The 14,995-nt window shown below is 35.8% G+C and overlaps 1 protein-coding gene across 4 annotated transcripts in view; it reads left to right on the plus strand.

The window, feature by feature from the left end:
- LOC131429255 (polypeptide N-acetylgalactosaminyltransferase 5) overlaps positions 1-9,577 on the plus strand; it is a 131,156-nt gene extending 121,579 nt beyond the window's left edge. For all 4 annotated transcript variants that reach the window (XM_058593308.1, XM_058593306.1, XM_058593307.1 and 1 more), the window contains 3 exons: positions 1,949-2,088; positions 2,165-2,398; positions 6,583-9,577. In XM_058593308.1, the coding sequence (XP_058449291.1) occupies positions 1,949-2,088; positions 2,165-2,398; positions 6,583-6,756 (548 nt within the window). In that variant the 3' untranslated portion in view covers positions 6,757-9,577. The remainder of the gene's footprint in view (positions 1-1,948; positions 2,089-2,164; positions 2,399-6,582) is intronic.
- Positions 9,578-14,995: the final 5,418 nt, after the last annotated feature.

Consider the following 14,995-nt stretch of genomic DNA (forward strand, 5'->3'; position numbering starts at 1 on the left):
ATTTGAATCGAAGTTTGTGTAATTCGGTTGAGTCAATTCTGAGAAATCGGAATGAGTTCCGTTTTGAAATATCAATTCAATTGACCATCAACCAACAAGACATACGAATTGGAATAGTTTTCAGTACGGTTTCCCGGAAATTTGGGAAATTTTGCAACACTCGTCACATTGCATTGTTATACCGGAACCGGAAGTCGGATGCGGATAAAATTAAGAGTATCTTCTAAACTATAAGAGATTGAGAGTTTATATCTTCGGATTTGAGTTTTTCTACAATATTGTGGAAGATTTCAAAAACCTATTTCTTCAAATTAAAAAGTTGGACCGGCCGATTTTTTGTAAAAAATCGGTTTTCTTATACTAAATCCCATACAAACTTTAAACCTCGGGCGCGAAAATGTAGTTTCTCCGATCGGGCTATAATTTTGCATGGTGCTTATGGGACCTAAAAAGAACACGAAAAGTTTGGTGGAGCTGAAATCAATATTTTGTCCCATCTCTGAAAATCAAAGTCAGTTGTAATGTCAGTTCCAATGTAAAGTTTTTGACAACTATCTCCTGTACTTTCGGAGCCGAAAACTGAAAAAAATTCTTAGGGTTTGAAAAAACAAAAACAAACTTTGTTGAAATTGGTTAAGCCCACTCCCAGAGATATTAGAGCACATATTCTCGTTTTTTGCGCATATCATCCTATAATTCCGGAACCGGAAGTCATATTCAAATGAAATTCAAGAATTTTCATGGAACCACAAAACCTTTCATTTGAATCTAACTTTTTCGAGAAAGGTGAGTTCCCATAAGTGTAAATTTTTCGGTTTTTAACGATATCAAACTAACTACAGATCGTGAGAGGAGAAAGAATATGAAATTATAGAGCAATACTACTCGAGGAAGAGCATGGATGTGAAGATAAAGTGCGGAAAAGTTAGACGAGACTAGTGTCATTCAAGTAAGTAGAAGGCTTTTCGTATCTAAATTGTTGCCTTCTACCAGAGGAGTCGAGCTTAGGCATCTGAGCGATACGAATCATCCGAGTCTCAGATATGTCAAAAAGTAAGGGCAAAGGTCGCTGCATAGCCATTATCATCGCTCGATATTTTCCGGCTTCAACTCGTGCGGAATCAAATTTTCAATCTTTTGGGTCAATCTTAATACATTCAGGCACAGATAAATTCACTATCCGTATCCCACCAACGAATTCGTAAGCTGTTTCCGTTTGACATGTACATATCATTTTGCTACAAAAGCTGTAATTCCTGTCTTCAAAAAAATTAGCCCTTGCGAAGCGTTTCTAAAGTTCAAAGAGTAGACAGTTATTTACCGCCAATGACGCACTTATTTAGCTCAACATTTGTGATGATGTCCTCCCTCACAAAACGCGACATATACAGAAATGCAAAAATAAGCTCTAAGCTTTCAATATGACACATGAAATTTTATATTCCTGCCCGAAATCTATTCGGTTGCGCTATCTTTTGTATTACACTGTATACTCGCATATGGGTCCTTGAAATAAATACTTACTTTATGTTAAGCCGATTCATGGTCGATAAAATCTTCGTTATTGTAAACAAAGCCAGTAATCTTAAAAAAGGTGACATTAACTGTGACGATAAAAAACAAACTGTCATTCCGCCCCAGTATTCCTGTTATTGTTTATTGATTATTTCCAAATCCAATTCTTTAGAAAAAATGTTTTGTCCGTCATGTTCATTTCAAAAAACTTCAATTCATAACATATCATTTCTTTTTTTTCACACATTTTCTTTTCATATAATAGTGTCGATATATTGTGTTCTGTATTCGTTTTGTGTATACACCTTTCTATTTCATACATAGCATACAGTATAATATGAATTCTAAAAGTGATCGTTTGTAATAACTCTTTTCTTTTTCTTTGCACAACCTTGCATTCTTCGTCGTCCTTTTTTATCTTTCCTCGGAACAGGTGCGCGCAAGGCTTCCGCGGGTGACGTTAGCGAACGAAAGGCTCTTCGCGAACGACTGAAGTGCAAGAGCTTCCGATGGTATCTGGAAAACATCTATCCGGAGAGTCAAATGCCCTTGGATTACTATTTCTTGGGTGAGGTACGTATGCGTTGATGAGATCTGTTCACAATGACGATGAATGAAATTGCCTAATGTTGTCTAATCTGTTCTATAGATTCGAAACGTGGATTCAGGAAACTGTCTCGATACAATGGGACGCAAATCGAACGAAAAGATCGGTAGCAGCTATTGTCACGGCTTGGGTGGAAACCAGGTATTCGCTTACACCAAACGGCACCAGATAATGTCGGATGATAACTGCTTGGACGCATCAAATGCGCTTGGACCGGTAAATTTGGTGCGATGTCATGGGATGGGTGGTAATCAGGAGTGGGTGTATGATGATGAGGTAAGTGTCGGCATTGTAGGAATTCCTTACTGCACATCTCGTTCCCAGAACCGTGACCGTACGAATTATAGAGATATCTCTAAGCCTTGTTCTTGAGACATCATTCTGAAGTCTGCTTGACCATCCACCTTGCGGATGGATCCTACCCAGTCCTCCTAATTAACCTTTCAATATTAGCTTGTTTGTGTGCTTTGTACAGAGCAAATTTTGTAGAAGTTCACATCCAAAACATGTGTAATGACTTACTGCGTCAATTCAATCCTGTCGTAAACGAAAGAGGTTCGGATGCCGAATCTATACTACTCTGGTCAAATCTGTTCGACATAATCCTCCATTTCATATTGTGCTAAACTCTAATCGTAGGTATTCTAAATTTGGAGGATATACCCCGCCTAATCACCGTCAAGCGTTGCAATGTCAGCTACTTGAAAAACATACAACGGAACGCTTCTTCCGTCACCGTCACCGGAACGTCAGCCTCCGTCAAAATTAGTCAAATGAGTTTTCCCTTTGCGCATTCACACGATCCAGCAGAGATCCGGAACGTCAACGTCCGTCAACGGCAAGCTCCGTCAACATTTCTCCGAAAGAATATTTGACGGACTGTGATTATCGCACACATGCACGATTCATATGATTACGGTATTGAGCTGACATTTGCTATGTATGTATTCGGTGTCAAGATCCCACTCTTAAACGAAATATACCACATACAGGGTCCGGCACTCGAAGTGTAACCAATTAAAAAGGCCATAAATTCAGTTTGGAAAATTACTTTTACTTAATTCAAAGTACAAAATGTGTAAAAATAATACAAAATTCAGAATCAATTCACTTTTGCTCGATATGACCACCTTTTGCCTTGACTTGATGACTTGAGAGAGCGAAGGAATTGCTTCGTTTGGCCGAATGTGACTTGCAGGTATTTTGGCCCACTCGCGGACAATAACTTTTTTCAGCGCCTCGAGACTGGTGTATCTTTTAGTTCGGACTTTGCTCTCCAAAATGGCCCAAAGAGAATAATCCATTGGATTCGCATCTGGTGAATTCGAGAGCCATTGTGTGGACGTGATGAAGTTCGGAACGTTGTTTTTCAGCCATTCTTGGTTCACTCGAGCTTTGTGAGACGGTGCCGAGTCCTGCTGAAACGTCCATGGTCTGCCACCGAGATGTTTGTCTGCCCACGGCTTCAAAGCAACCTCCAGAATACTTTCCCGATAATATGTCGCATTTACCTTGACGCCAGGCTCGATGAAAACGATTGGAGAGCGTCCATCTGCGGTTACAGCGGCCCAAACCATTATCTGTTGCGGGTGCTGCCTCCTGGTGGCCAATCGATGACTCAAATTCTCGTATGAACGGTCGATCAAGTAAACCCTATCGTTTTGAGAGTTTACGAATTGCTCAATTCGAAAAATTCTCGTCAGAAAATACAATGTTCGGAAATTGACCGCTTTCGGCCAAACGAAGCAACTCCTTCGCTCTCTCAAGTCATCAAGTCAAGGCAAAAGGTGGTCTTATCGAGCAAAAGTGAATTGATTCTGAATTTTGTATTATTTTTACACATTTTGTACTTTGAATTAAGTAAAAGTAATTTTCCAAACTGAATTTATGGCCTTTTTAATTGGTTACACTTCGAGTGCCGGACCCTGTATAAGTAATTAAACTTATCAGTAGATTTGCAAAGAACGTTACGTTGTTAAGTGGAACTGATTGTTTTGTTTTTTCCTCTTTCTAGTTAATTTTGAAAGTTATTTATTCGATTAAAAGGTTGGAAAACAACAGATTGATTGGCTTAGAAAGCTCCCAGATTTTGTATTAGTGGAATAAAATTGTGCGAATCTAAATTTTTCTAATTCTACGTGTAAGAAAATGACATGACGGACACGGATAGGAAACCGGATCGTGTGAATCAGAATGATGGTGACGGACGTTGACGTTCCGGTGACGGTGAAGGAAGAGGCCGGACCGTCTGAATCGTACTTTAACGAGCAGATGAAAGACACGATATTCCAAGCATGGAGGTTATGTTTTTCGTAGAATGATTATAGTAGGCGTGAAGTGTTTTCCATGCCAACTGTTTGGATGAAGGATGAAGTCTAACCCAAAAGTTCTCTAGAAAGCACGCAAATGAGCATAGGAAAGAATTTGAATTACCATCGTTTATGCGATACGGTTAACGTACCGATTCAAGAAATTTGTCTGCTTTTTTAGAACAGTTCGCTCGTATTTGCTCAACTGAAGCTTCATCCCGACAGCAAATCGAACGAGTGGCAATCGATGATCCGTTATATAATTGCACTTTGCACTCTTTCAACATAGACGTGAATTCGGTACAGACGGCTGATGGATCGAATTCTGCACGACCAGATGACAAACCGACAGTTATTATGAAGAAATGTTCGACTGAGATGATGGCACTCCTTTGCCGCTTATTTATGTCGTTTTCATTTGAGAATCCAGGGTAGTTTCATCAAACAAACATTTTTTTACAGAACTGTTGGGTTCGCACTTAGCAACGGAGGTTTGAGCAAACCTGGTACAAAATTTAGGTTCAAAACTGACTCGATTTTCAGTTCAACAACATTAAAACTAGGTTCAAAATAGGCTTTAAACAAACGGTTTGGCAGCAGTAAAACTAGAAACTGCAGTAAAACTAGAAACGCTTTATCGCTTCGTTCGGAATTCCGCAAGGCCTCTAGTATTCTTTAGTATTCTTCGATGTCCACTTTTCTCTGTAGGGCTATTATTATTACATCCGGAACCCGAAAGATGCAGCGTTAAGCGTATAAATACAGCTGCTAAACCTTGTCGAGTGGTGTACAGTTTACCGTATAAAATTAAATCCCGATAAATGTTCGACCATTACATCCCCCAAAAGACCCATTTCATTTCGAATACTTTATGGAAGGATCTCCGATAGTAAGAACGATGTGCGTTAAAGAGCTTGGTGTTTTTTCTTGATTAGCAACTGACATTTAGTTTGAACTTTAAGAGCCGATAGACTCCTAACTTCAAATTTAAATAACCTTTTGTTGTATCGATATCAGCCGAATTTCCCAAAACAATTTCAAGGTTCACATTGTTTTCGGTATGAGATCTGTATGCTAGCCGATTACTTCTAGGGTGGTAGAACATAGAACTAACTGCATGATTCATTGCTTTTTTTTGAAATTCTGAATGATGTTGGTAAATGATCTGAATCAAAATCTGTTTGAGTAATCAGTTCACCACAAATGTTACATTGATCTACTAGAACCAGATCAATAGTAGAAGCATTTCTCATAGAAGCTAAACTAGTTGGGCTATTTGGAAATAAAAATGGTTAGAAACGGAAAGTTCATTATGGAGAACTCGTACTTTCTGATCATTTTCGCTTAACATTTAGAACCCTATTAAGCAAAATAAATTTGCTCATTAACACATTGAAATTGTAAACATGTCGCATTTTAAAAATTGAATGACATGACGGATGTATCTATCGTTTATTGACTAAGCAGGTATATTACAAATAATCAATGCTTTAGAGTAGCCAAACGTGCCAGCAGAACGGTTATGCGGTTATGTTATTCAGAACGGTTTAGGTATTTGTACTTCTAATTATTTTATTGGATGAGAATTTAATTTTTTTTTGTCTGACATGACATTTTAATAATTAAATTTCTTATTTCCATCACAATCAGAGCATGAAAATTCTTCTAAGGGTTTCGTTCATTTCCGGAAGGAATGATGAAGGCTCAGTTCGAAAGGCTTTGAAATTGCAGGCATAGATTGTTGTTGGTTTTCCAGAACGACAAACGTCCCTTTTAAGAATTTTGTAAGAATTTTGTCCTGTGTCGCTAAAATTCGATTATGAAAGAATGTCGTATATGTTGTTAGCTGTAATCGGTTTTACGGAAGGGAAGTTGTTCCTTATTGATTATTTTCTTATTTATATATCAAGATACCCAAAAAAATACTTCAATACTCAACTAGCGGGCCTAATATAATATTTGGGTATCTGTTTAAAGTTATATTAAAGGAATATTTAAAAAAAACTAAACAAAAGCGATTTTGACCTATTCTTGAAACCGAGAAATTGAAATCGGTTATCGACTTGTCACCCTGTATCAACTATATCATTTCTAAAGCTTCAAAGCGAACATAATAAATATTCTCATTATCACATTCCGTTGACATTTCAGGATAAGACTATCAAGCACGTCAACAGTGGAAACTGCTTGACACGGCCAACTATGGAGGATCCTTCGATTCCGTTGCTACGACCGTGCATCTATTCCAAGGGCCAACAATGGCTGATGCAGTCCAAATTTAAGTGGCAAGCGCAACACGACAACCGGATTAGCGAGGACAGATAAAATTAGCCCCCGAGTGAAGTATCATCTAAACCAGCACATCCTCATCCATAGAAGCGCGTTCTACAAGCCAACGTAACTTGGTAAAGAATGGGGACGGCATGGTAAAGAAGTCGATAAAATTACGCCGACTCCTTCACAACACCTGCTGTTATGATAATCATCGTAGTTGGTGTTGTTTTAGCGGTTCCAAAACAAACCCTTGGTTTTAGTCGATTTATGTCATGCTATTGATTAGTAGTCATTCTAGGCATATTTTTTTATCTTTTGATCGTTAAATAAATTAATAACAGTTCATTCATTGTGAGCAATTTGCATGAATGCCTACTCGATAAAACAACCAATAATGAAAAAAGCTGAAATTATTTTAGATGAATGAACTTTTCATGCATGAAAAAGAATGAAAATATGTTAAATAAATCATGTTTGATAATGTAATAAGCAACGTTGGGCGAGAAGAAAGGAAACTTTGTAGATAAATACATAAGAATATTAGAAGGCAACTACCTTTAATTCCATCTGCGACGACTGATAGCTGCGTGAGAAAATGCGACAGATGGATGAAAGTATACCAATATAAGCACAGAAGCGGATATGTTCCTATTCACGATTTAGCCAACAATTGGGAATACACGAAACAGAGCGCGTTTCACTCGTTTTATATTTGAAAATTTTGAAACTTCGATGGTCAAACCTGAAAACAAACTGAATGGTGCCGTTTAATCGTACATTTATTTGTACGCAGGAGAATCAGTTCGGAATTTAACCGGCTCACGTTGTGACATAGGCATTTAATTGAATCACAGACCGATGTAAATCTGGAGCACTATTGTTAGGTAACGAAATAACACTTTAACTACAATCATAGGCATCAATTTTTGAGGGGCCAGTCGTTCAATTTTCAATATAATTCAAAACATACCATTGCAAATTTATCGTATCTGCAGAATAAATGTCTGAAAAATAAGAAATAAATTTAAAACTATGTTTTAGTCAAATTTCTCTACTAAACCAAGTTTGCAAAGGTTGAAAGACTCAGGCTTTAAACTGCAAATTAGTTTTATGCAGAAAAAATGTCAAGAAAGCTATAAATATCATTTCCATTTGAAAGGTATGGATTCAAAAAATATGTTGTCCGTTTTTCGGACTAATTTTGCTCCCGACAAGATCGTGTTCGAAGGCACAATAAATAAACTGCATATCAAGTAGCAAGAACAATTTGTATAAAAAAATCGCTTTCTCATAGTTAGCATATGAGCTTTTTCTAGTTTTTCCTCGTACTCTTATATCATTTGTCTAAAACATAATTTCAAACGATTGGCGAGCCAGAGAGTGTGATATAACATAGAAATGGGCTAAAGAAGTAAAAAGCTGGCCACCTATAAAATACGTAAAAAAATCACCATAGTTTTAGTCATCAGATAATTTTTCATTCAATATTTTATTCCAAGCGGCCAAGAACAGAATCGGTAAACCTGCAATCCTCTAAGGCCATAGACCGATAAGTAATCCCATGATCCAACAAATAAACTGTAATCACTTGTTGAAAAACGGACCATTTGCATTTAAGCGAAAAATAACTTTAATACAGCGTAAAAACAAGGCCCCGTTTGTAAATGATACTCGAGCAACAACAAAAAAAAAATGATTCACTTGATGTTGTAAATAAATAGTGTATTATACTGATAACATGAAACATCTTAAATCAAATGATGCTGAGAACGGACGTAAAAATATCATTTACTAATAGTGAAATAGGAAACCGAGGAAAATCTATGAACATATGAGTGATAGATGGAAAACATAGTTGAAATTTACAAACACAAATCAAATCGTGATCGAAAAGAACTCTATATCATCAGTACTAAGGCGAAGTGTAGTTAGTTACAGACAAAGCAGAACCGATAGGAAATCGATGTTTTATTTCAAATTATTTTTATCGTTTTCTGATATTAGCAATTTCAATTCAATTGAATCTAGCAACTAGTTTTAAACGGTTTATTTTACTGCAGGTGATGGTGTGCAATTCTTCTTTTATGCTTACTTGTCTTATATTCATGTATATTTTTTTGAAAACCCGTAAAACAGGAAAAGTGCAGATAATTGTCTTTTAGTTAGGAATTATAAGCGCAAATTAGCAAGGCTGTAAATTGTTTTAGCGAATATTCTCCATAAAGCAACGACAAGCAAAATCTGCATCACAGAATCCGAAATACACTAATCGGAACACTGATTATTGTACCTCAGTATTAGTCTACTTCCACAATGTCGAAAATTCTTCCATAGCACTTGTCTGATTTGCAACAAAACTTTTTAAATAATACTTAACTACATTCCTCCTCTGAAAATCTACACACGTCGTTATAGTTGAAACGAACAATATCATATAACTTCTACCAACACAAGCCAGAGTGGTAGATTTCGAAGTTTAAGTCGTCTTTAAAAAAAAACACAAAGCCGAGCCAATTTGATTGCATGGCAAACATGTTATCATTATTCAAAGTACTACTACCACTATAAGCTGCTTCGTTCGTTTTCGTTAAACAAGAAATTTACATTGTTCCATTAAGTATTAAGACACGAATGTTCGAGCTGCGTGGAATGTATCACATTTTATTGACTAGGAAGAACTGAGTTCGTGTAGATCAGATGAAATGCTAGAAACTGTTTGTATGATAAAAGCAACCAACACAGTTTGATAAAACTCATACAATCGCACGACCATTGAACAGAACTAATTCAAATTCGCGACAGGAAACAAAACATTACGCGATAGGAAATAGTTTTTTTTTTTCAAAAATAAAAAAATCATGAAGTTTTTAAATCATATGTGTTCGCAATGCAACATCCGAAAATCTTACTAATAGCCCCATTTCCGTTTGTAAAATATATTCCTACACTCAGACAAAATGATAAAGATTGCAATTGTATTCAATAAGTTTGCCTTATGATCTAGAGGGAAAATTCTTCAAGACTTATGCTTTAGATATTCATAAACACCCTCATTCTTGTTTACGGCCGTATGCGATACGTTCGAAAGTATAGCAAATTCGTATTCCCGTTTACGTTCGAATCAATCACACTTTTAAACATCGTACATGCATAAAAACAACGCCCATCCAACTTTAAATTATCAGTTCTGGTACAGATTTGAGTTGTAAATAAAAATCTTTGATATCATTTGTTATTTGACTTGTTTTTTTCACTGATTTTGTATCATCATGTTTGCTTACGTCCGTATCGACCATACGACGAACACATGCTTTCGAACGAATGCGAACAAGCCATTCTTGTTTTCACTCGAACGTGTACGTACGCGATTCCTGTGCAAAAGATGGATCGGTGGCGCAGGTAGTTTTTTAAGGAAGATTCCAAGCATCAAGGAAGTGACGAATGCTACATAATAAATAAATATCGTACTCAGGACCAATTTTATTCCAGTCGGTAAATGAAATTTTCAAATTAAACTTCGTGCAAAGTAAAAAAAAGCATTTGAAATAGCAGTCCGATCAGTAGTATCTGCAAAAAATATGTTGCATTTTTCTTGCAATTTTGTCATGTTTTCGATAGCCTACATATTTATTTCATTGGTAAAATCATGCATTTAATATAAAATAAAGCATGTTTACCCAGGGCGTATTTTCCATAAAGTACATAATAGATGCAAAATTGATGCGTAAAACCTTTGAACCTCGCATATATTCAAAGGCTCCCCACAAAAAAACAGCATTTTACTATACTGCTATGCTTTCTAAATGATTTATGCAAAACACAAATTTATGATTTGATTACAAATCACCTTTAGATTCGAAAACAATTTTGTTAGAGATCGGTTAAACTTTTTTCAATGTGTTCGAACGGTTGATTCGCAACATTAAACTGACGAATCGAAACCACGGCATTTCGTCTATTCGTCCGTAAACGGGAATGGGACATTTCGTTCGTACGAATGATGTTCGAATACACGTTTCGTTTGAAACTAAAATGGCATACATTCTAGCGTTTCGCATATGGTTAATCACATGAATTGGACTGATTACATCAAGGCTTAGCATTTATTTTAAGAAGTTTACTAATATTTGAATATTTTGTGGCAAACGAGTCGCGTTCGAATTCATTCGAGTGAAAACAAGAATGGCTTATTCGTATTCGTTCGAAAGTACCCGTTCGTCGTATTGCGGATACGGACGTAAACAAGAATGAGGGTGAAAATAATGAATGAATTCTATTTATCACGTTTTATGACAACCTTTTGTATTATCGAAATTTTAGTTATGTAATTTAATTCAGGGCTTGTTTTTTTTCATTTCACTTAACTACAGTTAAAAAGTTTCATACTAAAAATGAATTACATCAAGTATTGTAATTTTCACGTTCGGTTAGAAAAGATTGCGATGCGATAAGATAGCGACAAAATGCCGCAAAAAGAGCGAACCTGTCATTCGCATCGATTCAACCCCTTCGAGAACACGAGCAAAAAAAAAATATTTTTTAAATTGACCGTTACAATGACAAATTTCTATTAACAGAATAATTATTAAGTAAACTTCAATCATAATGAATTCATTTTTATAATACGCAAGTGATCTGCCATCGGCTACAATTTGCACGGATTTTTTAAAGCGTGTGCTATTTGTTTGACATAATGTTTTTTCTGTGCTTTGTATGTTTCCTTTTCATTCATATTTTGCATTGATCGTCGAAACATTGTCGATTTTAACTGTATATACAAAACTAATACAAAGAATTGTAAATCGTCCACCCTAAAAATTTGGTCGTCTTTGACAGATATACATTTGTTGATGCTTTCAATGAACAATGAAATAACACTTGTCGCTAAGGAATTTTACCAGTTGAAACTGCATTTAACCTCAATCAACCAGCCGATTAATTTTTCTTGTGACACTAATGCAAGTTAATTTCAATACAACAGACAGCGATAAGTTTAAAACAACTGTCCAATATTCTGTAATAGCAAAAGTCGTGAAATTGGACGATTATTTATAAAAACTTCGAAAATTTGCAAAAAAGTCTGCATAATTGCAAAGTCTGCTAACAGACGAAATTGCAAATTTACATACCAATCTGCAAACCTGGCATATGTGGTTCTGACGCTCATTATTTCGCTATTCTACGACGATTCCGTTGCATTCTATGTCCAGCTGAAAATCACTATATATTGGCGATTTTGACGACTCGTTATTCTTATGAATAGGCAAAGACATCATATTAACAAGATAACCAGCACACACATTCCACTAACAATTCACAACATTGGCAAGATTCTTTTTTTGCGAGCATGGCACCCTCAGGTAATTCCGTCTCAAATCTTTTACATACAACTAGGTGAGAGAACAGTTAAATACGTGCGCGCGAAAATAACGGCACTGCGCACCAATTGATATGATATGTTCAATGTGATGCCGTGCGATGGCGTTGCTTAATTGAAGAATGATTTTACTCCAAGCTGACAGGATCTGCAATAGGGTATACAAGCTAAGTTTTTCGCCTTTTATGCCCCGTTTACACTTCTGCTGGCTGCCAGCATGCTGGTGTCAGTGTACTGCCTTCTTAGGAAAAAACGTTCAACTGTGGTCCAATGATCCAAAGTATTAGACCAACGAAGGACCACCGTTGAATGTTTTTTTCCTAAGAGGGCAGTACACTGACACCAGCATGCTGGCAGCCAGCAGAAGTGTAAACGGGGCATTAATGTCTATTCGCACTTGGCCTGACCCGACATTTTCCTCTTCGTCTTTGACCGTACTGCCGGTGTGTTCATGGATTGGTAGGTCGGAACCGACCAACAACTCGTTGGTCGTTGGCAAAGATATTCTTTTTAAGCGACGGTGCAAAAAGTGGGAGAGGAAATATCTTTGTCAACGATCTGAATCTGAATTGTTGGTCGTTAAAGCTTAAGAGCAGAGATGCCAGGTCTGCAGATTTGTCTGTAAATCTGCAGATTTGTCTGTAAATCTGCAGATTTGGGGTATAGTCAGAGATGCCATATATTTTCGTAGAAAATCTGTATTGCTCTGTATAAAAAATCTGTATTTATCTGTATTCACTAATACAATTAAATTTATACGATAAAATAAGATGATCATTCTAACAGATTATGGCTACAGAATGGTAAATTCAACGAGCAATAGTTCTACCCATCTTTGTAGTTAATTGCCGAGCTCACACGAATATACAACGACAAAATTTCATAGAACTGTTTTATAAACAATTTCATATTTTTTAGCAATTCCATATACTTATCTAGTTCGAAAATGTTGACTTCATAAGTTGATATGACATTCTAACACCTAATATGCAACCTCAAGTTAGGTTATATAATTCTCAGTCTGACGATAAAGTTTCATGATGCTATGACTTCTTCGGATATCCGTTCAAATTATAATATGAATGTATTTCAGTGTTGATCAAATATATGCACGAACGATTTCTATTTGAATTTGTGAATGGTCCGTTGATCAATAAACTTATTTCTCGTCACTGCAATCAAATACTAATAGATAGCTCAGACGGAAAGCTTATTATTTTCTTTCATACTTTTTGTGAAATCTGTAAATCTGTATTAAAATTAGAAAATCTGTATAAAATCTGTATTCTGTATGCAATCTGTATGCGTATGTAAAAATCTGTATAATACAGATAAATCTGTATAAATGGCATCTCTGGGTATAGTGCTGCAGACATTTTTTGTTGTGCAGACTTTTGAAATTCTCGCAGACTTTTGAAATTCTCAGACTTTTGAAATTTCCTCGACCTTTTTTTTTGCTCGCCAAGTCAGTTTTGCGTGTCATACTTTATTAGATTTTTTAGATTAGATTTTTTTTCAGATTTACAGACCCTGTCTGCAGATATTTCAAATTTTTACCTGGCATCTCTGCTTAAGAGTAAAAAATTTATTTTGGGTCGGTCTGATCGGCCAAGTGCGAAAAGACTTTAATCAAAGGAAAATTTATTTCCCTGTCGTTATGGTACATTATTGATGCATGGCGGTTCTCCGAAAAATCCTTTTCAAAGTAAGTTTTAACAGTTGGTTTCAATGCTGCAACAATAGACTTTGCGAGATTATTTCATTTATTAATATTGACTTTCTTGAAGTTACCGGAAAGTTCTGATTCGAAATTCCGGATTCATTTCATACAAAGAGTTGAGTGATAAACGGCAATTAATAGAAGAGAAAGTAAACGAAGAGAAACTGTCACTTGCTCTTACGGACTTTTGAAAAATCCACCGAGACTTGTGCACCTTCAAAAGATTTTTTTACCGCTCAATTTTTCAGAGATGGCTGAACCAATTTTAACAAGTCCGGGTTCGTTTGAAAGCTACCATTGATCAAGTTTGAAGATCGAATAGCTGACACTTCTAGTTCCGAAGATATAATGGTATGTGGCTACATCGTCAAAGCGCGTTGTTTTTTTCCGCTCAATTTTCTCAGATTTTTGAGCCCATTTTATACAAACCTAGGCTCCTTTTAATGCTGCTATCAAGTTATCAATTCGAAGACCAAATGACTGTCACTACTGGTTCCGAAGATATAATAGTATAAATGACGTAACCGACTAATCGCCTATTTTTCATCGGTTGAATTTTCTCGAAGATGTTTCAACGAATTTCAATAAACTTACTTATTTAAAAGCTACAATATGATGTGATCTTGTATGTGACGTAACCAACAAATTCTAATGTTTTTAATGCGCCAACATTTATCGAAGATACCTAACGCTCGTATATTTCGTTTGTCGAAAAACAGTACATATTGATTAAAAAAAAATACAGTTCATCGACTTAGAAAAAGCAGTACATTTTGAAGTACGCATTTTATCTAACAGTATCTAGTAGCACATAGAAAACAACAGCGAATAATTATCATATGATTTATTTTCATAATCTCAAAAATTTTTTCTTTTTATTTCCCTTTCTTAAAGTATTTTTAGTTCAATATATACTAAGAAAAATGCATGAATTAATCATCAAAAATATTTTTGAACAAAAATTTAATCAGTTTTCTGCGAAGTTTGTTGAAAAAGAAGGCTAAATTCCACAAAAGAAATGTAATGCCAGGACTTTGCTTTGTGATGAGAAGAGAAAGATCCATTTATTGTTGCATGTATTTATATTCGTTACGTGTTGTCACTGTTCTGACATTTATTATTACGTAAAAGATTAAAAATACTCTGCATTATTATTTTGATATGAAAAATACAGCACATTTTAATGGCAAAAT

This window comes from Malaya genurostris, chromosome 2 (assembly GCF_030247185.1).
Source record: "Malaya genurostris strain Urasoe2022 chromosome 2, Malgen_1.1, whole genome shotgun sequence".
Lineage (NCBI taxonomy): Eukaryota > Metazoa > Arthropoda > Insecta > Diptera > Culicidae > Malaya > Malaya genurostris.